The sequence below is a fragment of the Sceloporus occidentalis genome, unplaced genomic scaffold (genome assembly GCF_023333645.1).
Source record: "Sceloporus occidentalis isolate IW3139 unplaced genomic scaffold, rSceOcc1.0.p SCAF_4, whole genome shotgun sequence".
In the NCBI taxonomy this organism is placed as follows: domain Eukaryota; kingdom Metazoa; phylum Chordata; class Lepidosauria; order Squamata; family Phrynosomatidae; genus Sceloporus; species Sceloporus occidentalis.
Genome location: NW_028316984.1, coordinates 38473035 through 38496598, shown reverse-complemented (window position 1 = coordinate 38496598; position 23564 = coordinate 38473035). Strand labels below are relative to the sequence as shown.

At 39.4% G+C, this 23564-nt stretch overlaps 1 protein-coding gene across 1 annotated transcript in view; it reads left to right on the top strand.

The window, feature by feature from the left end:
- Window positions 1-21395, top strand: part of GAD1 (glutamate decarboxylase 1) — a 70385-nt gene extending 48990 nt beyond the window's left edge. Inside the window, exons 8-17 of the mRNA XM_089519773.1 lie at window positions 141-256; window positions 2517-2596; window positions 2774-2828; window positions 5184-5300; window positions 5700-5764; window positions 8345-8423; window positions 9159-9308; window positions 10745-10852; window positions 15248-15337; window positions 17494-21395. Coding sequence (XP_089375899.1) covers window positions 141-256; window positions 2517-2596; window positions 2774-2828; window positions 5184-5300; window positions 5700-5764; window positions 8345-8423; window positions 9159-9308; window positions 10745-10852; window positions 15248-15337; window positions 17494-17667 — 1034 coding nt within the window. The 3' untranslated portion in view covers window positions 17668-21395. The remainder of the gene's footprint in view (window positions 1-140; window positions 257-2516; window positions 2597-2773; window positions 2829-5183; window positions 5301-5699; window positions 5765-8344; window positions 8424-9158; window positions 9309-10744; window positions 10853-15247; window positions 15338-17493) is intronic.
- The last annotated feature ends 2169 nt before the right edge of the window (window positions 21396-23564 follow it).

Below are 23564 nucleotides of genomic sequence, written 5' to 3'. Positions count from 1 at the left end.
TCAGTTATTAAATCTTTCACGCCCAATTGAAAGGCACACTTTACATTTCACCCAAGTGATGTTTTTCTGCTTTGGCTCATAATATCAGGCTTTACCCTCTTTCTTTTCTAATATTTTATTATAATGTACTCTTGTTACAGGAGGTGCTATATCCAATATGTATAGCATCATGGCGGCCCGCTACAAATATTTCCCAGAAGTCAAAACCAAAGGCATGGCTGCAGTGCCTAAACTGGTCCTCTTTACCTCAGAACATGTGAGCCTAATCAGCTTAATTATAATTAACTGTAATTGCTATAATTACTGGGGGAGGGCAAAAGAAAAATGCTTTTCCATCACTGTTCGCCCAGTTCTGGAGAGACATGACTACCTGGTTTCATTTCCTCCACCACATGTCAGAAAAAAAATCCAGAAAAATTATCTCAAATCAGCTATTGATTGTTGGCAGTTTTTCCTCCTTTAAAATGTTTGTCAGAGGATCAAGTCATTATGCAGCATCCTGAAACCTGCACCTCCTTATTTAAATAGAGAGGTTCTGTGGATTAGAGCAGAGGGCGAGGGGATCTTCTCAGGCATGTTTCCTAAATCACCATCTCTACCATTAGCAGTTATCTTTGGGGAGAAATGGCTGACATGACCGCTATGTGGAGTCTGCTTTGCATTTCCCCCTGTGGCAAGTGTCTCATTGTGGCAAGCTGTTTGTGTGCAATGGATCGCCACACTTGACGGGGAGACTTTCTCCAGCCAGGATGCCATTTCAAACTGCGTCACAGTGGGAAAAAGAGATGGGAGGGGAGACAAGATTCAAAGAATATATGCAAGATTAAATAGCGAACAGGGCAAATAAGCAAAATTTATGTCCTTATGTTTCCAAAGTTTGGAAGAATTGCTTTTTGGACTACAACTCTCAGAAATGATCCAGGCAGCTGTTTTATAGTACCACATCATAATAATAGGAGTGTTAGCAATAAAGATCAGACTTTTTAAAAAAAGCAAAGGTATTTGTGCCTTTGGTTCCATCCTTATTTTATTTGTGCATGATAACAGCCACCCAGTGAGTAGAATCTGAGAGAATATTTAAGTACTCCTAAAGCCATGTGAGACATTAATCTTCTGAAAGGAGAATATGGATAGAAGGTGTCTATGAAATAATGTCTCTGGCCCTACACTATCTCCCATCATCCATGCATGAGCCAATCTCAGGCTTACCAACTCAGCACTCTCCAGATACTTTGGGTTATAAATTCTATCATAGCCTCCAGCATGGCTAACGGTGAAGAATGAGGAGAGTTATAACTTCAAACATCTGTAGGGCACCTGATTGGGGAGGACTGGCTTACGTATATAGAGGCCTTTGTGCATTGGTTGTCCTACCACAGATGTTCACACTAATGTGTAGACAATAGAGATAGAGACAGAGGTGTGGCCCTACAGCCCTATCATCTTAGCAATACATGAAAGAGCCATGTGGAATCCAATGGTATGCCATGTCATCTGAAACATAGATGGGGCAATGTCCTCTTCCCACTTCTAATGACCATGTCACAGAGGAAACAGCTATGTCATAGCCACTCCAAATGCAGAGTACATGGGGATGCCCATGTACAGCAGCTCACCATGTGGCTCAGCCAATGATGCCATCCAGTCACAAGCCAGATAGCTGACAGCCTTTGTGCAGTGAAAGCCATGAGGCAAATGGTAAAGCTATATTAGAAGCATTATGAATGGATCACCATGTAGAGATGATTGCAATGGCTGTTACTGATGAATAGTCAGAGACAGGACATCATGTAGACGGCTAGCTATTGTTGGACTGCAACTCCCATTAGTCATGCCCTGCATCACCAATGGTGATGGTGCTGCAATCAAACAACATCTGGAGGGCTATACAATTGCTACCCAAGGTTTAGGTTTAGTTGTGCTCATGGTCTGCATAATTCACAACATGAAAACAGATTTGCAATGATGTGAGGATAATCTCACAATCTGTGTGGCACCCATACTGTCATCTTAGCAGAGCAAATAAATACATTTTACAGACTTGCTCAAATAGGCCTGCCTCTCTTCACCAAATCACACCTTATTATCACCACTTCCTTTCTACTCCCCGCTTTAAAAGTAACAAAAACAAAACAATTAAATGAGAAAAGAATGTTTCTCTCAATATACATATTTGTCTGTTTATAGGTTGAGTATTGCAACCACATTTATGGAGGGCAGACAATGTAGTTTTAAAATGCTTGAGGGTTCTGTTGTTGTTGTTGCTGAAATCCTTAAAGCTTCTAGATTGAGATAGATCTATAGCCTTTCATATGTCAATAGTTAGCTTTCACTACACTGCCCTTGGCCATACTGTACTTGTCACTTTCACCATTGCATTTGACTTGAAGTTTCAGCACATAAATGGCTGGCTAGTGCCTGGGCTAAAAGTGAATTATATTTTTGCCATTTATTTGTTCATTTATTTGTTTAAAAAAAAGACCTTTAGTATATTTCTGTTACTTATGTTGTTGCAGAGCCATTACTCGATAAAGAAAGCTGGAGCCACACTTGGTTTTGGAACTGAAAATGTGATTTTGATAAAGTGTAATGAAAGGTAAGATGTCTCTTATACTCACATGGCAAATTTGTGTGTAGATGTAGAACAACAAGATGCTAATGTCTTACTGAGAAGAGCAGTAAACTTACATGATGACAGATGTTCAGTTCAGTTCAGTCTTCTTATTAATTTATTTAAAACAGCTTTGGGTTTTGTTTTTCATTTGGATTGTAGAGGCAAAATAATACCAGCTGATTTGGAAGCCAAAATTCTGGAAGCCAAGCAGAAGGTAACCTTGTTTTATTTTTGTTTTTTAATCACAATGTTTCTTATCTTGAAAATATCAATGAATTACATTGATTTTAGTTAAATTTAGAGAGCATGATACCATAGTTTAAGAGTTGAGTCGTATATACATCTGCTCTAAACAGAAGTAAATCCCATTTGAGTTCTATGAGGTGTGTTTTTCCCAGGTATTGCTGCTGTTGTTGTTTATTTAATATAGCACCATACATATTATATGGTGCTTTACATAGGGGCTCGACAGACGGGGAGAAACAGACAGTGAGATGCCACCCCTTTCTGCCCCCAATGGAGGCCACAGCAACCAAACGGAACAGCCTCCAGGAGCCCTAAAAAGAACCTGTTCCTGAAGGGTTCTTTTTTAGGACGTGTGTGGGGCGCCATTGGCGCACTCTCACACGTTGATGACATCCACACAGCACGGCGCTGTTTGGGCACTTTGCAACATGGTCGTCATCGTTGCATGCCCTGTCTATACGGGGGGCATGCCAAGATGGCACCAGCGGCATGCTGTAGGGCTCAGGAGCATGCCAACACTCCCCTCTCCCGAGCCCTAAAATTGGCCCCAGGCTGGCGCAATCTGCCAGTCTGTTCTGGGCCTTTGTCATCAAACAAGATACAGATAAAACCTGCCTACAATGTACAATTTAAAACCAGAGAGCAACAAAATTATAAAATAATGACATAACATGAAAATAATCCTAAAACAGTAGGCTATAAAATAATACACACTAATAAAAATGTAAAAAAAAAGCTAAAAACGTATGTAGGACTCCAGACTAAGGCTGCAGTCTCAACCTCTTTTTACACAGTAAATCTAATTGGACATAGTGGAGCATTGTGAAGTAAACGTGCATAGATTATCCAGCATATATAACTTTCATGTGCAGAGAGGCCAGAGCTGGCCCAAGGTATTTTGTTGCATGAGGCAGATGACAGGATAGTTCCCATTCCTCCTCCATCACCCATTTAACATACAGAAGCAGACCACATGTTGAATTTTATTTTAACATTGGTTATAGGACAAGATATTCTGCCACCCCTGAGGCAGCAGGCTAGTTTAGGGATACAGGGCAGGCCGCATAATGGGATGGACAGTTCCATCCTGAAACAAAGGAGAAGAATCAAAAGGTTCAGCAGAACTTGCTGAGAAAAGCCACTGCAGCCTCCTGGCATCTGCCTTGCCTCTCAAAGACACATGGAAAGAGACACATTCTGCCTCATGGTACATCTGATCTTGGCTGGGGCAGTATGAGATCAAGATGCAGAAGACAAACCATAAGGATGCCTCTCCCTTTTTCAGCTTGTTAACCTCCACTGTAGTTTGTTGACTGATAGACAGAGAACACTGGAGTAGACTACGTTGGTATGGTTCTTCTTCAGGGTTCTTATGCTGTTTTTCTTGAAGTTCTACTGCATACAGTTCTTGTTTATCCATTTAAAAAAACATTAGCTGTTGCTCTCCATGAGAGTGCTTCCTCTCTGAAACCAGTTCACTAAACCACATGCTTGTCTAGATTTTTTAAAGAAAAAAATCCTACAGCAACCTTTTAGCTTTGCCTCCTAATTTGTACATTACTTAGCATTTTGGGTTGATTCACATAATTGTTTTTGTTTTACTAGGAAGGGTCTATGTTATCATTGTTTCTTTTTGAAATTCACAGGGTGACCACCACCAGCTCCCCCCTGCAGAAAACACACACACACACACTCACAAGAGGTTGATTTGCTACACATTGCTGTTGCTGTTATGTGCTTTCACATTGTCTCATACTCATGACAACCCTATCATAGAGTTTTTATTGGCAAGATTCAGAGGTGGTTTGCCATTGCGTTCCTCTGATGCTGAGAGAATGTGACTTGCCCAAGGTCACATAGTGGGTCTCCATGACTTGAATGGGGATTCAGACGCTGGTCTTCCAGTATCCTAGTCCAACATTCAAACCACTATGCCATGCTGGCTCTAAACATTCTGGCTTTCTATACATAGTGAACCTAATTCTCCAGACACCCCTCTGCATGGATTTCCCATTGAGGTAACTGCAGAAAGACCATGTGCTATCTCCCTCCATGTGTTACCATTTATTTAATGTGTTTAGGTATGTGTCCATGGGACTAACCTTTCAGAATGATACTGTGAACTATTTGTTAGGCACAGTGAGATTATCTCTTTCTATGTATCTTTCAGAGGAACCAAGGAAAGAAAAATGTGACCATTGTGAAATGCAATGGAGAAACTGACTAAAAAACACTGGTGTCCATTGAACTTGAAGCTGGTTCAAATGGCATTTTAGATATTTGTATTTTTAAAATAATTTCCATCCTTGTTTTTATCTTGTAGGGATATATTCCTCTTTATGTGAATGCAACTGCAGGCACAACTGTTTTTGGGGCTTTTGATCCCATTCAGGAGATAGCAGACATCTGTGAAAAATACAACCTTTGGCTCCATGTTGATGTAAGTAACCCAAACTGCAATCCTGTATTCACTTATCTGCAAATAAACTTCAGTGATGTTAGTAGGACTTCCTTTGGAGTAGCCATATAGATATATTGGGCTGGCCTGTGAATAAGGCGTTGGACTGCATACTGAATACTTTTATTGTTATGAAGTGGAAAAATATGGTTCAAGTAGCTCTCCTGTGTTGTGAACTAAGGAAAAGTCTCCAACTTTCTTTGTTTCAGCAAAAGTATGAATTAAATAGCATGACTATTTTGAAGTATTGTATGTTTTCATCAGAAATTATGTGCCCAAAGCATTGATGAAATTGGCATCATAGGTAATTGTGGAACATAGAATATTGGAAAACTCCTGATTTTTTTTTTTTTTTTTTGCATTTTTCCTAATCACTTCCAGGCTGCCTGGGGAGGTGGACTGTTGATGTCTAGGAAGCATCGTCATAAGCTGAATGGAATAGAAAGGTACTTTTTATTTTCCTCTTAATTTATTTAGTGACTTCTCTCCAGGCCCACATGGCATTTCACAAAATCATCTCTGAAAAAAATAATAGTTCCCAATGACAAAGGGAAAATACATCTGTCAGATGAGGGAAACAGAGAAGCAGATCTAAAGCAGAAAGCATTCTGGTCAAAGCGCTTTAGTGGTGGCTCCCATATCAGGACCTGTTTTACAGCCCCAACATCCCACAGAATATCTCTAATGTCCCCTGCCCACCCACACCCAATGCCCACAAAACCATTCAAACTGTGAAGTCGAAGGCTTTCATGGCTGGCATCCATTGTTTTTTGTGGGTTTTTCAGGCTATGTGGCCATATTCTAAAAGAGTTTATTCCTGACATTTCGCCAGCAACTGTGGCTGGCATCTTCAGAGAGCTCAAACCATTCAAACTGCTACAAAACCTGGTAGTTTGTGTTGCTTTGCCTTCTTCGCCCCCACCCTAAAAATGAACAAAATGTGTCTATTTTGGCCCAGAACAACAACAAAAGTCACCTCCGGTCACACCAGGAGCAATGCTGCAGCCTGCAGTAGGTGAATCTCACGGGTGGAAATGTTCCCTACCTCTTCAAAGTTGCTCACCACTGGGCCCCACACAGTACAGATTATTGAAGGAAATGTTTGGTATCTCAAGTGTGATGGTTGTTTCCCCATAATGATACAGTTCTGTGCAACTTTACTTGTGAGCCAGTCCTATGGACTTCAGTGAGATACCAAATAGAATATTTCCTGGGTGAGACTGCAAATGCCTGTTCTACCTCAAATGAGCAGCATGTACCTAGAACTGGTGTATTTGGGCAACCATATCTGGCTTGAAGCTAGGACTGAGGTGGCATTTACCCAGTACATGAGATGGCAAAATATAAAAATAGTGTTATTCAATGTGGCAAGCAATAAAGGATTTTGCAGACTCACTGAAGATGAGAAGTATGTTTAGGGAAGCTTTTATTTTAGGATTAATTCTGGTGTTTAAGGAACAACACTGATAAGATGATAGTGTAATGAATGATAATTAATTACTGTCAGATCTGTGCTGATTAGTAGATGCAGTAACTTAATTCCTGGAAGAGCAAGCTTCTAGAAACAATTCAAACACTGGGGGGGGGGGGGCATTTTCCATTACTTTTGGGTGTGGGGGGGTTGATTTCAGGCTTGTGGGATCTACATATGTGTCGCGTTTCGACATATGTGTCTTCCTCAGTGGTCATGTACAACTAATGAAACACTCTTGGAAAGATACTCAAAAGGTGTATGGGGACATCCCGTCTCTATGGGTAAGTTGTAGCTCCCAATGGACCAAATATCCTGCCTAGGACTGGGATGTCCCACACACAGTAGCAAGCTTCAACATATGTCGAAACGTGTTTGGTCAATATTCATTATTTTGTAATGGGCATACTGCATTATCCCTTTTAATTTGTTAGTCATTGTGCACTCTCTAATCTGTTGTATACCCTTTTATCTCATTCTGTGAGGCACAAATGAACAGATATTTCTTGTACTGTATATGTTCCCATGGGATTTGCAGTTTTCTGGCCCAGTACTGATTGTTCATTTTACGTTTATGTCTGTAGGGCGTGGCCCACAGGCTTGAATTACTTTTTATAGTATTTTAACATTTTTTTAAATACATTCATTGCATTTGAGTGCAACACACTGTTTAAATAAAATTGCCGAGTGTCCATCTCCCCTAAACTTTTTGCTCATTCACCAGTCACATAATTTAACCTTTGGCCTGTTTTGGAACCCAGTTTGAAGGGATGCAAAAATATTGGAGGTATTATGAGATGGGACTGTCTGAAGTGGGTGGCTTTAAGTGCCCGGGAGAGGGCAAAATGCCCCCTGGCACTCAGGAACTTTTTAGCCCTGAGTGCCTATGGGCTTCCCAAGAGCACCAGGTTTGCCAGTTTCAGAATGGAATGCTGGTCTATAGAAATCCATACTCCCAATAATGAACCATTGGGTCCCTTTTTGAAAGAAAGTTGGGATAAAAATAAAATAAAATAATCAAGAATTTTCCATTGCAATGCACTTAGGCAGGGGTGACTGGACCAAGGAATGTGATATTATCTTTATTCAAGTTCTACATATCATCCAACTGACTTGATTTGACAGGGGTGGTCCTGATTAATCCTCTATTGTTTCACTTTCTTGGCTGCTTTTAACATGTCTAGTTTTCTCTTTCCTTCTCCCACACTCCCCCTTTGTCTTAAAACTTCTTCCATTGGTGCAAATTGATTCAAAGTGCTAAAGTAGTTTGCACTCAGTTAACTCGGTAGTGAGAGAGCAGAGTAGGAGGTGGAACCTTCCCCTTCCGAGTTAGCTTAAGTGAAAGCAAACTGTAGCAGCTCTTATCTTCCTCATTAATGCTTTTTGCCATTTTGACCATACTCTGATGTTGCTTGGCCACACACGTTCTGGTTTTCTTCTGTAAAATATTGGAGGGTATGGCCCTTGTGCTTATGTCCACCATGAGCTGATGAAAGATCAAGTAAGATTATATTGCATATACTATTAGTTCTAAGCACATTAAATTATTTTGCAGAGCCAACTCTGTCACATGGAATCCACACAAGATGATGGGAGTTTTGTTACAATGTTCTGCCATTCTTCTTCGGGAAAAGGTCTGGCTGGATATTGCATTCTCTTCTTGGGTAAAAAAAAATGTTGTAGGTCAGCCTTCCCCAATCTGGTGGCCCCAGATGTGTTAGAGTACAACTACTAAAGTTGAGAAAAGGTGGGGTATAAATAAAGATCATCACCATCACCCCTGCCAGCATGGCCAGTATTATCCAGTATTGTCACCTGTGACTGGTATTTCAAGAAAGAACTAATGGGCTTGAGAAAGGTTATATTTGACTGTACAAGTGTCCCCTGAATTATGTGACCTTTGCAGTATGATTTTAGGAACATATGTTTCCCAAAGTCTTGTGCTGTACTGCCTGTAATCCCTAACTGTAATTAACTGTATGCTGTTGCCACATAGCATAATAGATAGGATCATAGAAGCTGATTCCGTGGTCACATTGTGCTGCTGGGTATACAACAGGGTTAATGCTGACATTAAAGTAATCATTATACTATGCACACCTCCCACCTAACTCTGAGATCAAGAATTAGTATTGAACATATAAGAAAGACTGTGTGTATGCCAGAAGTGTGCAGGTTATTCAAGTGAGGGAAGTACATGATATGAAAACAGAAAGATAATTCCAAATGTGCCTCAAAATCAAACTTCTCCTTCTTTGGAGATTTCTACACATACGTGGAATGGTGTGCTCATTTAATGCATATAATACCATGTTTTAACTGTTGCTAGATCTCATATATTTAAAGAGATTTTTCTTTTTTTGCAACAGGGTATACTTCAAGGCTGCAACCAGATGTGTGCAGGATATCTGTTCCAACAGGACAAGCAATATGATATAACCTATGATACTGGAGATAAAGCAATACAATGTGGCCGGCACGTGGACATATTCAAATTCTGGTTGATGTGGAAAGCCAAGGTAAACATTTAAAAATTAGGAGTAGGTGGAGCGATCCTTTTTATTTATTATTATGCATTTTATTAAAGATATTAAAATACATTAAAAATTCCAGAAATTTTAAAAAAGAAAATAGAGAAAGAGAAGAAAGGGAAGAAAGGGAAAGAGAACAAAAGAAAAAAGAGCTTAGAAAGAAAAACAAGATTTCTGATCTCCTTTTCAGTGGTTGCATATATATATATATATATATATATATATATAGTTTTTTCATAAACTCTCGTTCTAAGAATTACTGTATATTTCCTCTTCTTTCAATTTCATATCCCACCTTTCTCCCTGTGTGGGAACCAATCTGGCACACAATACCTTATAAATACAATACAATTAAAGAACTTTTATTATAAAAGTTAAAATACAACTTAAACTAACTAATTTAAAAACACAAATTTAAACATCATAAAAAGGCATTTAAAATATGATGAAGTAAACACCACACCCCTTCCCATTAAAAGCTCTATCTGTTGTCAACAAATGCCGCCTTAAGTAAAATGCCTGCTGGTGGAAAGAAACCATGAAGGGGGCCAACTGGATCTCCCATGGAAGAGAGTTCCACAGCCTGGGAACAGCCATGGAGAAGGCTCTCTCCCACCAACCACACATGCATAGGTAGTGGGACTGAGAGAAAACCCTCCCCTGCAATGCACGCCTTGGATTATATAAGGAGATACAGTCTTTCAGAGAGTCTAGACTCAAGCCATGTAGGGCTTTAAAGGTCAAAACCAGCACTTTGAATTCTTCCTGGAAACAGAACAGCAGTTGTTTCAACAGGGGATTCACATGATTCCTATACTTAGCACCAGTCAACACCCTGGTCATATATATCTTATATCTTCAAGGAAAAAACATTTTTGAGAGATTGAGAGATTTATGGAGATATTTAGCAAATAGAAACTAATTTCCATAATACTGGTTTTGTATTGACTGGTCCTCAGAAGTCTACCAATAAACAGTTCCTTAATACTGTTCCCACAAATAATTATATTTTAAATCTCTGGTTCTTTTTGTTCCGTTTTTATAAAACTGAAGATATGTGCATGTGCTTTGTAAGGCCAATGTCAAAAATCTATCTTTACCAACCAAGCTACCTTTAATTTGAATATCTGGGTATATTTGAAAGGCATATTTACAGTTACAATTTTAAGAGATTCTTATGTCTTGCAATTTTTTTAAAAAAATGGTGATGTAAATGTAAAATTACACTGTAGATTTGAGATATACAAAATAATTTAACAAATATTTCCTAATTCATTGAACATCAGTTTTAACTAAAATATAGTATCACAAAAAACAACATATTTGAATCTAAACCCAATTGTTAATACTGAATGGCAGTTGGAAGATACATGAAAAGTATGGAGCTGAATTTAAAAGTTAATATATTTTGTTTGTCAAAACAGGGTACAGTGGGATTCGAAAGTCAAATCAACAAGTGTCTTGAATTAGCAGAATACCTGTATAATAAAATTAAAAACAGAGAGGAGTTTGAGATGGTTTTCAAAGGAGAGGTAAGCAACGACCACTTACAATTAATCTGGTCATTTTGGGAACAGAAAATGCACAATCCAGCACAAAGCTAAGCATGATAAACTCTCAGTGATTTTCATGAGAGAGATTTTAAGTACATGTTTAACCCTACTGTTGAAATCAATGGGATGTAAAACGGCTGAAATGCAATTGGTTTGTGCTCCAAGCATTTACGGGCTTCAGCAAAAGAGCCTCCCCGCCAAATTCTGGACAACTAAGCAAAAGGTTACTTCTTGGTTTAAAATGGTGCTGTTGCAGCAAAATGACTTGAATTCTGGTTGAAACTATAAACTCCCTGTGCACCTAAATACAGTTGCTGGTTCCAACTAGAGTGAATCCATTAAATCAATGGAAACTTCATAAATCAGCATTTATGTAAGTTCCACTAGTTTCATCAGGCACCTTTAGATGGTGATATTGAATTTAGCCCTATGTTGATGCATTACCAGTTAGCCATGAACCCAAAAAGGCTTTAGATGTCCTTTTTGAAATAACAGCATAGCATGTCACATTGCAAAATCCTTTTGAAATGTAAGGACATTTGTATAGCATTTGTCATCAAGTTGACTTAGATTTACAATGACCCTATGAATGAGAGACCTCCAAGAGACCTGGTCATCAGCAATCCAGTTGAGGTCTTTCAAACTCAGGGCGGTGGCTTCCTTGATTGAGTCCATTCACTTGTAATGTGGTCTTCCTATTTTCCTACTGCCTCCCAGTTTTCCCTTTGTGAGTCATATTTTGTCATTATATGTCCAAAGTATTCATTTCAGTAATTTTGGCTTCTAGTGAGAGTTTAAGCTTCATTTGTTTTTGGCATTCTTTTTGGCAGTCTGTGATATCCGCAGAACTCTCTTTCAGCTCCACATTTCAAAGGAGTTGGTTTCTTTGTTGTTCAGATTTCAGAGTACATTGAAACTGGAAATGCTATGGCATGGATAATTCAGACTATGGTATTTGGTGCCATTCAATGCCAGTATGCCATAGAGATCAGCCATTAAAAATGGAACATATTAAAACAAATGGTAGACAAATGTCCATTGAAATATGTTGGTTCTGTCTCAATAGTCATATAAATATACTGAGTAGTAGAACTACTGTACTATTGGAATATATTATATTTGGAGGGACTACCTACTTATGCTTAAATAAATAGTCTTCAAATAGCTAAACAAAATGGTCTGTTCAAATGCTCTTTAAAGTACATTGAATGGTTGGAGTTCCTGTATTCTGATCTCCTCTTAATTTTTAAAGAGGTTTTTTTATGTGTGTGGCGGTGCGGGGGGGGGGGGGTAATTCCTCTGAGTTTGTACAACCTCCTATCAGATCTTTGAGTTTTGGGCATTAATACTTACTTTTCCACTTCCACCTAAAAATCCATTGCAATAATGTGCCACAGGTTGAACACAAATGAATGGCATTCTCTTAAAAAGTCATGCCAGCCTTCTCTAGAAAACAAAGCATCATAGACTGGCAGTTTTAAAGTAACCTACTCTTTGCTTAGATTCCATGCATAATTTTCTGTGCTCCAAGATTGCTAATTCTGTTCATTCTTTTTCTGGTTCTGGGTAATCAGGGAGTGTGTGTGCTCAGCTTCCATATTTAACTTCAAAAGCAAATCCTCTGTCTTTTAGCATGAGAGAGAGCACATTTTTCCATATTGAGCAAGGACTGAGCGTGTGAGTGAGTGAGTGAACATTTCAGGAATGAATGGATTAAAACTGTACTCTATTTGCATTCTCAACTATTGTAAAATGATGTGGAAAGAAAGCTTAAGGTGACAGCTGGCTGCATACAAAACTGAAACCACAGCATTGTTGCCCCTTGCTAATTAACAAACAAAATGCCCAGTTGTGAGTGGGAGGAAGGTCCTCAAGACTTCTACTTCTCATCTAAGCATCCACAGGATTCCCATATCTCAGGAGATTATATGCTTCTCCAGTCCTTTAGGTGAAGAGACAAATCTCAGGCCAAGTGGTGCCAAAAAAGAATAAAGATTTATTTTATTATGTGAGATGGCTTTAAGGCCTTGGAGGCCACCTCTTCCCCAGTCCCCACTGGGACCAGCATGAAGGTGCCTGTGTGCTGCACAGAGTTGGCACAACAAAGGAGCAAGGGAAGTGAGAATCGGGTTAATGTGCTTGGGTCCATCACATCAGTTGGAGCAAAGCAGTGAGCAGATTACCAGTATCAAGAGCCTAGAGAGGTGGTGGGGTCTCCTTCTCTGATGCCTTCAAAAAGGGGCTGGAGAGTTACCTGCTGGGGATACTCGGGCTGGAGATCCTGTACTGACCAGGGGCTTAGGCTCAGTGGCCCACAAGGGCCTTCCAGCTCTATAGAGATTATCACATAGGGCACGGGATGTCTTATCACACTATACTCTTAAAGTGCTACTATTCCACTTTGACTCCTCTAGCTGCCTCCTGTTGCATTCTGGGATTTGCAATTTTAAGGAGGGGTATTTAGAATTCTCAGGCAGAGAAGTTCTCTGCCTGAGAATTCTAAATACCCCTCCTTAAAACTGCCAATACCAGAATGCAACAGGAAGCAGCTAGAGGAGTCAAAGTGGAATAGTAGCACTTTAAGAGTATAGTGTGATAAACATCTTTGTCCCATCCCTGTCCTGTAACATGCAATCATGCAGAGGTTTTCAGATGATGTTGTCATTGTTGCATCCATGACACATTCTTATCACGAGATCATGATAAGATTTTCAGACAATGTCACATTTAAGTAGAAGGAAAACCTAATGGTTGAACTCCTACCTTACCACAGTCACGATTTATGGTTTTATTATATTATTTATTATTATATTATATTAGATTATTTTTAAGTATGTTTTAATTCTTACATTGTTTAATTGTATTTGGGGGAGGGGGTTTGAGGGTTTTGGATCATATGTGCTTTTTCATCTTTGTAAGCCGCCCCGATTGCATCTTGTAGAGGGGCGGGATATATTATTATTATTATTATTATTATTATTATTATTATTATTATTTACTCCTCCTTCTCCTGTCCCTGAAGTGCCATGGCCCCATCAGTTTGTATTAATGGAAACTTGCATTAATACAATGATGGGGCCACTAATAGGACAAGAACTTCATAAGCACGGATGAGATAAGGATAGGAGTGATACTTCCTTACCCTGTGTGATTCTATAACTCATGGACTTTGTTGTTACTTGTGAGCCCTGGCAGCAGTACAGCATTTGTAGGGGAGACTTGCATTGACTGGTGGTGAGCTTTCTTCAGAACTAAACAGTAGTGGAGACTCTGGAAAAGTCTTCACATGTTGTGGGTCAGGGGGCCCTGAATTGTGCTGGACGGGAGAAAGGTGGGAATTGCTACAACTGCTGGTCATTATTTGCTGTCAGGGAAGGTTTTTATTTTTTTTGGGGGGGGGGCTTTGGAATGGGGTTGCCATATTATTCATTTCCTGAGTTTTATTTCAGTTCTAGGCAGGGAGAGCCATGGGATCTGTTACCACAGGGATCTTTTGGCATGGGGCGTACAAATCCACTTTTATTTTCATGGCCATTCTCCCAGTGCTGGATACTCTCCTGATAGAGGTCTGGCACCAGAAAAGCTCCTGAATGAGTCAGAGCAGTTGCATAAAGAGGGGGTGATCCCAGAGCAGGAAACCCATTGGCTGACTTTGGGCAAACCAGTCTCTCTCACCCTCAGAGGAAAGCAAAGGCAAATCTCCTCTGAACAAATCTTGCCAAGAAAATTCCATGATAGCATCACTTTAAGGTTGCCGTAAGTCAGGAATGACTTGAAGGCACACAACAAAAAATGCAAGACACCTATGTTGTCTAGCTCATTCTCATGCTCCCCGAACAAAATTTTGCTATGATAACAGAAGACCTTCCTCCATGACATCATTAGGCTTTGCCCCCTGTGACTTCACATGAGCCCACCCACTAGACTCAGGTTTCAGTCCTGACATCTCAAGAAATGGGAAGCTGCAGACCAGGGAATCCTATTGTGTCTTTACCTGGTGGCACAGTGGTTAAATGCCAGTACTGCAGCCACTTCGTTGTGAGTTCAATCCCGGAAGGCTCCAAGGTTGACTCAGCCTTCCATCCTTTTGTAGGTCGGTCAAATGAGTATCCAGCTTGTTGGGGGCAATTGGCTAACACATTGCAAACTGCTCAGAGAGTGCTTAGTTCACTATGAAGAGATGTAAAGTGATATTGCTGTTGCCATGTTCAGTGGCCTGCTGAATCCCTTTTCTTAAGCACAAAAGAAGAGGAAAAATAAGGCTGGGAGTGGTAAGCACTTCTAGATGGTGGTGATAGTGGAGAGTGGAACACTGGTGTCAATGTTTTATATGCCTGTCATTCTGATGGGTGGCTTGTTTTTATGTTCTCTCAGCCTGAACACACAAACGTTTGCTTCTGGTACATTCCACCAAGTCTCAGAGGGATTCCAGACTCTGACGAAAGAAGAGAGAAGCTACACAGGGTAATTATTTTAGTTTTGTTTGTTTTGAATTATATACAAAGAACATATCAGGGCAAGCCCCCTACAGACAGCATATAATGGAACCACATTGTAATTAATAAAACCAACTGCAGAGGAGAGCGTGTAAAACAGACAAAAGTCAACAAGTTCACTTGTTTCAAAGGTATCCCTCTGGCTTGCCCATGCCCATGCCCCAACAGTCTTTCAGCATTATGTCCTCAGTTGTTTTTTGGCAGGGGTGTGTCCTCACTTTCCTTTTTCCTTACTTTTCTTTTTTAATGCCCTATTTTTAGTGTGGCCATCTGCTGCCATTCTCTTCTGTCTTGATGGTGCCATTTTGGTTCCCAAGGATGGGACCTAAATACCCTTAAAGCCACTAGATCCTGTCTGATCTTGGAAGTTAAGCAGGGTCAGATACTGGTTAGTATTTGGATGGGAGACAGCCAATGAATACCAGATGCTGTAGGATATATTTCAGAGGAAGGAACTGACAAAACTACTTCTGAGGATCCTTTGCCTAAGAAAACCCTACTCAATTCATGGGTCACCATAAACCAACAAGAGACTTGAAGGCATGCACACGCGCGTGCGCACACACACACACACACACACACACAGAGAAGGGCCCTGGGTGAATGACTTTGCTGCTGAAATACATGAGACACTTCTGCGGCAGCTTCACTCTGCACAGGTTGAATTGTTTCTTCAATGGCAGCCCCTCACAGATAGCATGAAAGTAGTCCAGTCTGAGAGACAAGCAATATATGTGTAAATATAGCTAGCTATGAAACATGGCTTATTAAGGAGCCACTTCATTATTTCTGGGGTCGAAGTAGATATGGGTTCCAATAACACATTATGGCATTTCTAAGCATACCATCTGAATTCTGATGTGGGTCCATCCTATTTTGTGTCCATGTTTATAAATGTTAGTATTTGTTTTACTAGCTTGAGTTGGTACTCCAGAATAAGTATGAAAAGAATCCTCTTCCAAAAACAACTTAGCTGCACAATAAATTGATAATTTTGGGCCCAAACAGACAGGCCCAAATAAAGCTGCTTCGGGTCACTTTGAAGATATGCTGTTTAAATGACACACGCATCTTAAGAGGCCAGAAGCTGCACTCCAGGCCTTAGGACTGGAGGCTTTGGCACGGCTTCCGGCCTCTTAGGATGCATGTGCCATTTAAACAGCATACTGCCAAAGTGGCCCAAAACAGCTTTATTTTGGCCTGTCTGTTCAGGCCCTTTGATCCCAAACACACTGCAGAAATAATCCAGTATGAGACAGCTTTAACTGTCTTGGCTAAATGCTAGAGAATTCTGAGAATTGTGGTTTTGTGAGACATTTAGCCTTCTCTGTCAGAGAGCTCTGGTGCCACAATAAACTATCATTCCCAGGATTTTCTAGGACTGAGCCAGGACGGTTAAAGCGGTCTCAAACTGGATTATTTCTGCAGTGTGTTTTGGGCCTTAGAAAACTAACCTCCTTAAAAGGTCAGATATGGAATTACTCCATATATTCCCTTCAAAAGGAGTTAGCTATCCTCTCTTGGGATTAGCTGATTGATAGATGAGAATATACTTCTCTTAGCCTGATGTCTGTCTTTGATGTTATTGGCAAGACCAGCAGCAGAGACTACAAGGGCTATTAAAGAGCAGTGAATTGTCATTTATTTTGTTGAACATTCATAATTTTTAACATCGTGAAAAACACTATTTGAATTTTCTGTTTCAGGCCTAAAAATGTATAGGCTATTCTTTATCAGGTTATATATTCTATGCACTATTCTAATTCATGCTGCTTTCTGTCAGGAGAGTGTGATTTGAACTGCCTGCCAAATAACAAATATTTTCATGCAGTTTTTTTCTTCAAAGCACAGTTACAGAAATGGGTCAGTAACAGTCATTGGTTTTATAGAATTTTTTAAACCGGTCTGTTATTTCTGCTGCTTTTAACTATCCCCCAGCAAGTACTGCCAGGTTTTGCTAGTTCCCCCGCCCCCCAAGCTGGTGATTTTTTGTTTGCTTTTCCTGTGTTGTTTGTTCCTCAAATCCTGCTGCCTTGCTGGGATAGTTAGAAATTAGGAAATATAATGGCTATTCAGTGAGAAACAGGCTTCTAAACCTCTTTCCTTCTTTGCTTGAATTAAAAGGTGGCACCCAAAATCAAGGCCCTGATGATGGAAACAGGTACCACGATGGTTGGATATCAGCCTCAGGGAGATAAAGTCAACTTCTTCCGAATGGTTGTTTCAAACCCAGCAGCTACCAAGTCTGACATTGACTTCCTAATTGAGGAAATAGAAAGACTGGGGCAAGATCTGTAATCTACTTGAATTTTACTTATCCAGAGCTCTTTTTTCCCAGTACATGTACTGGCTTTTCAAAAAACCCCAAAAGAATCAGTTCTGTAGCAAACATTTTAAGGTAGCCCCTTTCTAAACATTTAATTCATTCAGAACACAGTCTTTTAAAACAATGATAAAATAACTCTTTTAGATTAATGAAACATATATGCATATTAGTAGGTTATTTTACCAGTGGGAGGGGAGGGGGGGACGGGATGTATTATCTTTAAATGTATCCTTGACCCTATTTAAACCCAGTAATTATAGATAGCAGGAAGCTAACTGTATTAAGATAGCCAGTTAAGAATGTATATGATATAAATAAAATTGTGATAAATCCTAAAAGTAGTTCACACTATATTCCCCAGTGCAGAGGTATTATCAGTCAAGGACTGCTCTTGTAAAGCCTGATTTATGTCAATATTGATTTGTTAAAATTATTTATATCTCTCCCTAACTCATGGGGTCTCAGGGCGACCTACCAGTGAAATCATAGGGATTGACTAGAGCATTGCTTGGAAGATTATATCCCAGCAGGCACATTCTAGGGCCATTACTTGGCCATTTGTCCCATTCATTTCAGTAGAGCACATCCACAAGTAATGCTAGACACACTTCATTGGTCTGTGCCAAAATTGCTGCTAATTTTAATGGGTACAGGTAAGCCAAAGTTAAGCATTTCTTTTAAAGGAGAAAAATAATGGAGCTTTAAAAAGAACTTAACTTTGAGGCAATTATGTCCCTCTTGTTTGGATTGTGCCCACATTTAAGGTTGATGTATAAAGAAGCTAATGTTTCAGTCAACATGTAAATCATGCAGTGACACAGCATCCAAGGTAAAATTAGGTCAGGGAACTTAGTAAAAGATATAGAGTCTTAGGAATGAAGGAAAATGTTTAAACTTATTTAAACTTTATTGTTGGTACTTCTCTGATGCACAAAAGTATAAGGGGAACATTCAAAGGAGAACCACCTAGTAGCTGTATGTATGCCCCCTTTAGTTGTCACATCAGGGGGATAGTTGTAGGCTTGTAGCTGAGTTGTTGTAATAGGCTATATTATTGTTGTATTTTTTAGAATTCAATTTGTGTAGATTGTGTACATTATTGTTAAATGGGGCTGGGGGGGAGGAATTAAATGTAATAGTTTTCCAGCAAGATAACTGTTCATTTCTCAATATATGAACTGTTTGCTTCTTTATATGCAAAGATTTACCATGCTAAAGAGTTGTCTTGTATTTTCTTCCATTTGTAATGTATCCTATTTATATAATTATTGAAGTTCTAAATAATGTTTATTGGTATTTTAGTGTATTTGTGAGCCAAAGAGAAGATTAAAAGTTAGTTGACACATTTATATAATAGTGCCCTTAAAATAATAATTTAACGGATAATTTTACTGTCTATAAGGAACCCTATCACTGTATATAGATTTTAGCCTAATGAAATCCTTTCATTTTAATAGTAATATCACCTTTACTAATTGTACCGTAGTCTGGCTGTACGTTCAGTGTTCTGGATGCTTTTTTAGTGAATCATAGATGTTTAAATCAGGCCCCTATGTCCCCATGGTTGTTCAGGGCCAAATTCTGTACTTAGTTTAGCTAGTTTTTTTGGCAAGGATATGCAAAGAGTTCTGTGAAAGAGTTCCCAGTTCTGTCTCCTGAATGTCTGACTGAAGGGCAATTCACAGTGTCATTCGCTGTTTGCAAGACAGGAGAAGGAAAAGCTCCCCACAGAACATGTTGAATATAGCTGCCTTGCTGCAATAATTTCGCATTGTATAGTTATCAGATTTTATTAGTTAGGCCGTCAATATTACGAGTCCTCAATCACACTATTAGAGGGGAAGGAAAGTCACAGGACTGTCGACAGAATTTCTCAGATCAAGCGACATCTGCTGATTTAAAAGCCTTCCCAAATATGCTGCTATGGCTATTAGCTTCAATTGATGCCTCATATTTCCAATGAATAATAAACTTTGGAGACTGCAGCCCTGCGCAAAGTTACCCCCACATCAATCCTGTTGAAATGAATGGAACTTATGTAAATCAACGGGAATTGCACACAGATAACTTTGTGCCGGATTTAAGGCCTGGGTTTTGACAAAACAATGTTTTATTGAAAAACATTAGCAATATTTTAATGAATGTTTGTTGGGATTTGTGTACTTTTTACCTTTTTTGGTTCCAGGGATTTTCCAAGTGTGGAATGAATATCATTTTAAATTCCACATTATTTTAGAGAGATTTGATGCTGTTGTCATCTTTATCATCTCCTTTATGGTCCCTCATAGGCTTGGCTAGCTCTTCTGCATTCAGGTGCTCAGCACTTTTGGATTGTGTTGTGTCTTGACTCTCTTAAATGTCCATATGGTATTTTGATGCCGTACGGATAGAACAATTGAGAAGTCATTCAGAAGAGTCTAACATCTGTTTTCTTTAATTAATCTCTAAATATAGAAGAGTTTTGTCTAAATAAAAAAATTAAGCCACATCTGTATTTTCTATAGGCATAGTGTAACAAGAGCCCTTTTCCCCTTTGCCTAGTTAAGAATTTTTCTTCTTCATCACTTTATGGTCCCTTTTCAAAGCATTCCTGTTTCCTTCTCCCAGCTCCAGACAACTTCTTCTAGTAAAAAATCCCCTCCACTTCATAAACACACACCCATTAATCTTTTCAAAGCAGTGGAGTATAGCCCATTGGTCTCTTCTTCCTGGTCTCTCTTTTTCAGTCTGACATACAAGAAATGATCTATGTTATGTCACCCAGAGCTTTGGTGCTCATAAAATTACTTTTTCCTCCTGTTCCTGTGCTGTAGAAATCTTACTGTTTCTGCTTCAGAACAATTATTTTGTTTTATGCTACTTAGAATAGATGGTAACTGGCAAGGTCCATTTTTTAAAGCTACAATCTACCCCAATAAAGTTGTCCTGAATTGTTGGTAGTTTAAAGGGATCTTGATTTTTAGCTACAAGTGAGCCAATTAAGTCAAATGTTAATAAACCTTTTTGTTAGATTTGCTGGTCTTATATGACACTTGAAACTTTTTCTGTAAATCTCAGTGGTATCAAACCTGATACCAATAACCACAGGATCCATGTTGCTGTTTTCCCTTTCATACATCCTCATTGAATTATGAGAAAATCATACTGTGATGTTTAATTTCTACAAGCTTGTAGAGAAACACTTTCATGTAAGTCAGATGACTGGTAAATATTGCCAAATTTTTGATTGCTTTTTAATATTCCAAAAATGCCACCCTGCAGATGTCAGTGTCACTTTCTAATTTCATTACGGGATCATTTTAAAATTTTGTTTTAGCAAAGACATAAATAAGAGTGAAGACTGCTTGCTCCTGAACCTGCAAGCCTGGCAGTGTAGCAAAAGTCCTCCAATTGGCTATTCCTTGTCATACTACAGGAATCTCCAGACAGTAACATGAGGGAACCATTAATGGCAAAGGCCACTGCTTAGTGGGTAGGGTGTTGGATTGAAGACTAGGAGACACAGGTTCAAATCTTCACTCTGCTATGAAGCTCATTGGGTGATGTTGGATCAGTCACACACTCTCAGCCTAACCTACCTCACAGGGTTGTTGTGAGGCAAAAACAGAGGAGGGGGGGACTATGTATGCTACCCTGAGCTCCTTAGGGAATGGGTGGAATAAAAATGTAATAAAATAATAAATAAATGATTTTTTAAAAAGTTGATGTCTTTGTTCTGCTTATACATTTTACTTACTTATACTTACTGGTGAAGGTAGGATCAGATTCCTCAAACCAGGTAGGAGGAACATTGTGTCTCATCCCTATGCTGCTCAGAAATAGGCAACAGTGGTATGGCATAAACGTCTCCTACATGACTCCAGGTTTTTATATAACCTTTATAGCTTGAAAAGTAGATGTGCAACAGCAGTTTGCATGCCAAAAAAGGCAACATGACAACAAGGGAGGCACAGTTGTGTTATAGTGGGGTTAAGGCCTGGGGCCAGTATGACACCTAGACTAATGGTAGAAGCGTTACATCATACTTGTCTCAATAAATTGCTCACAAGCCTTCATTAATTTCTTACACATAATTTTCATCCACAGAAACATAGGCCAGAATCCTGTTGTAAAAAATAATTGTAGGTACAAGCAGCTGCACTTTCTCAAAATTGTGTAAGCACAGCAAGTCTTTTATATCCTGACTATTCTTTACTGATGTAAAGAACCAAGTTTTGTCCAAGGTTTGAGGAGGCTTGTGGTACAACATTTTCCCACTAAGTATATAAAAGTCTCAGATTCTGTCACTACATTATAAATTCCTTCTTCTGTGTCATAACTGCTATGCAGGGGCAGCTATTGGCTTCATGGTACTTTCACAATGAATTTATTCAAAAGATTCCAGACTTTAAAATAATGTTCCAGGGTGCTGGACTCTGTCCCTACAATAGATTCAATGCCTTGGAAGTTTGGAAAATAACCCAGAGGAGATTGACTATTGATATGGAAGCTAAAACACCACTATTAGAAGTAGTCCAAACTAAACAGGAATTTAGCATAGAGTTTAAGGTACATTTCTATACAGCTTAATAGTGAACTCTGTAAACCAATTGCCCCCAACAAGTACAGTCACCCTTCCATATTCATGGGGGATCCATTCCAGACCCGCCGTGCGAAAACAGAAATCCGCCTATATTCAAGCCCCATTGGCTTGAATGGCAGCACAGACATGCACCATTTTGTCCCCCTCCATTTGCCACCCGCAAATGGGCAAGGGACGCGAACTTCAAGTCTGCGAAAACAGAGTGTCGACTGTACTCATTTTACCGACTTACAAAAGGATGGAAAGCTGAGTCAGCCTTGGAACCGTGGGATCAAACTCACAACGTTGTGGCTGCAGTATTGGAATTTAACCACTGTGCCACTAGGGCTTTGGATTTTTTAGATAGATACTATTTTGTAGAAGAGAATCAGTTTTCTAGTGGGATCAATACTTGGTGTCAGACTCTGAATAATCTGAGGGCAGGGATGTTGATGTCCCCAGACTCACAAGGACTTTTCCCTTCAGTCAAAACACCCTAAAATCACCCCAGCCAAATCTCAACTTCTCTTGAGCCAAGCCTCTCACAGTCTAATTTCCCAAACTGAACTCTCAAACTGTTAACAACCAATTTGCAGCCATCACTGGGTGGGATCTTCAACTCTCTCTCAGAGCAACCTGAATGAATTCCTCCCCCCCTTACAATCTTTTCAAAATTTGTCACAGCATTTATTTATTTATTTATTTATTTATTTATTTATTTCTATAGTGCTGTAAATGTACACAGCGCTTTACATAAAAATAATCAAATCTCACACAGGCTCACATCATAATAACAACACACAACATAAGGTTGAACAGGTTTTTCACACAGCATCTCTGGACAGGGCCCTTTGCAAATTGCCTCCAGGTAAACCCATACCTGTGAGCCAGCATGATGTAGTAGTTTGAATGCTGGACTACAACCCTGGAAACTAGGGTTTGAATTCCCCCAACCATGAAAACCTACTGGCTGACCTTTGGAAAGTCACTCTCTCTCAGCCTCAGAGGAAGGCAATGGCAAAACCACGCTGACCAAATTCTGCCAAGAAACCCCATGATAGGGTTGCCATGAGAAATGACTTGAAGGCACACAATAACAAAATACACACCTAGTGATGGCAGCAGGCAATTATAAGCATCCTTTTAGAAGTAGCATTCCACAAAATTGTGGGAAATAATGTTAGTTTACATGGTTTGAAATGGGGGAGAATTGTGTCTGGTTTTTCAGCACTGAAAAAAAATTCTTCATATATGTTATAGAAAGAACTTGGGGTTTTTTAATGCAAAAGTAGAAGGGGACAAAATTGA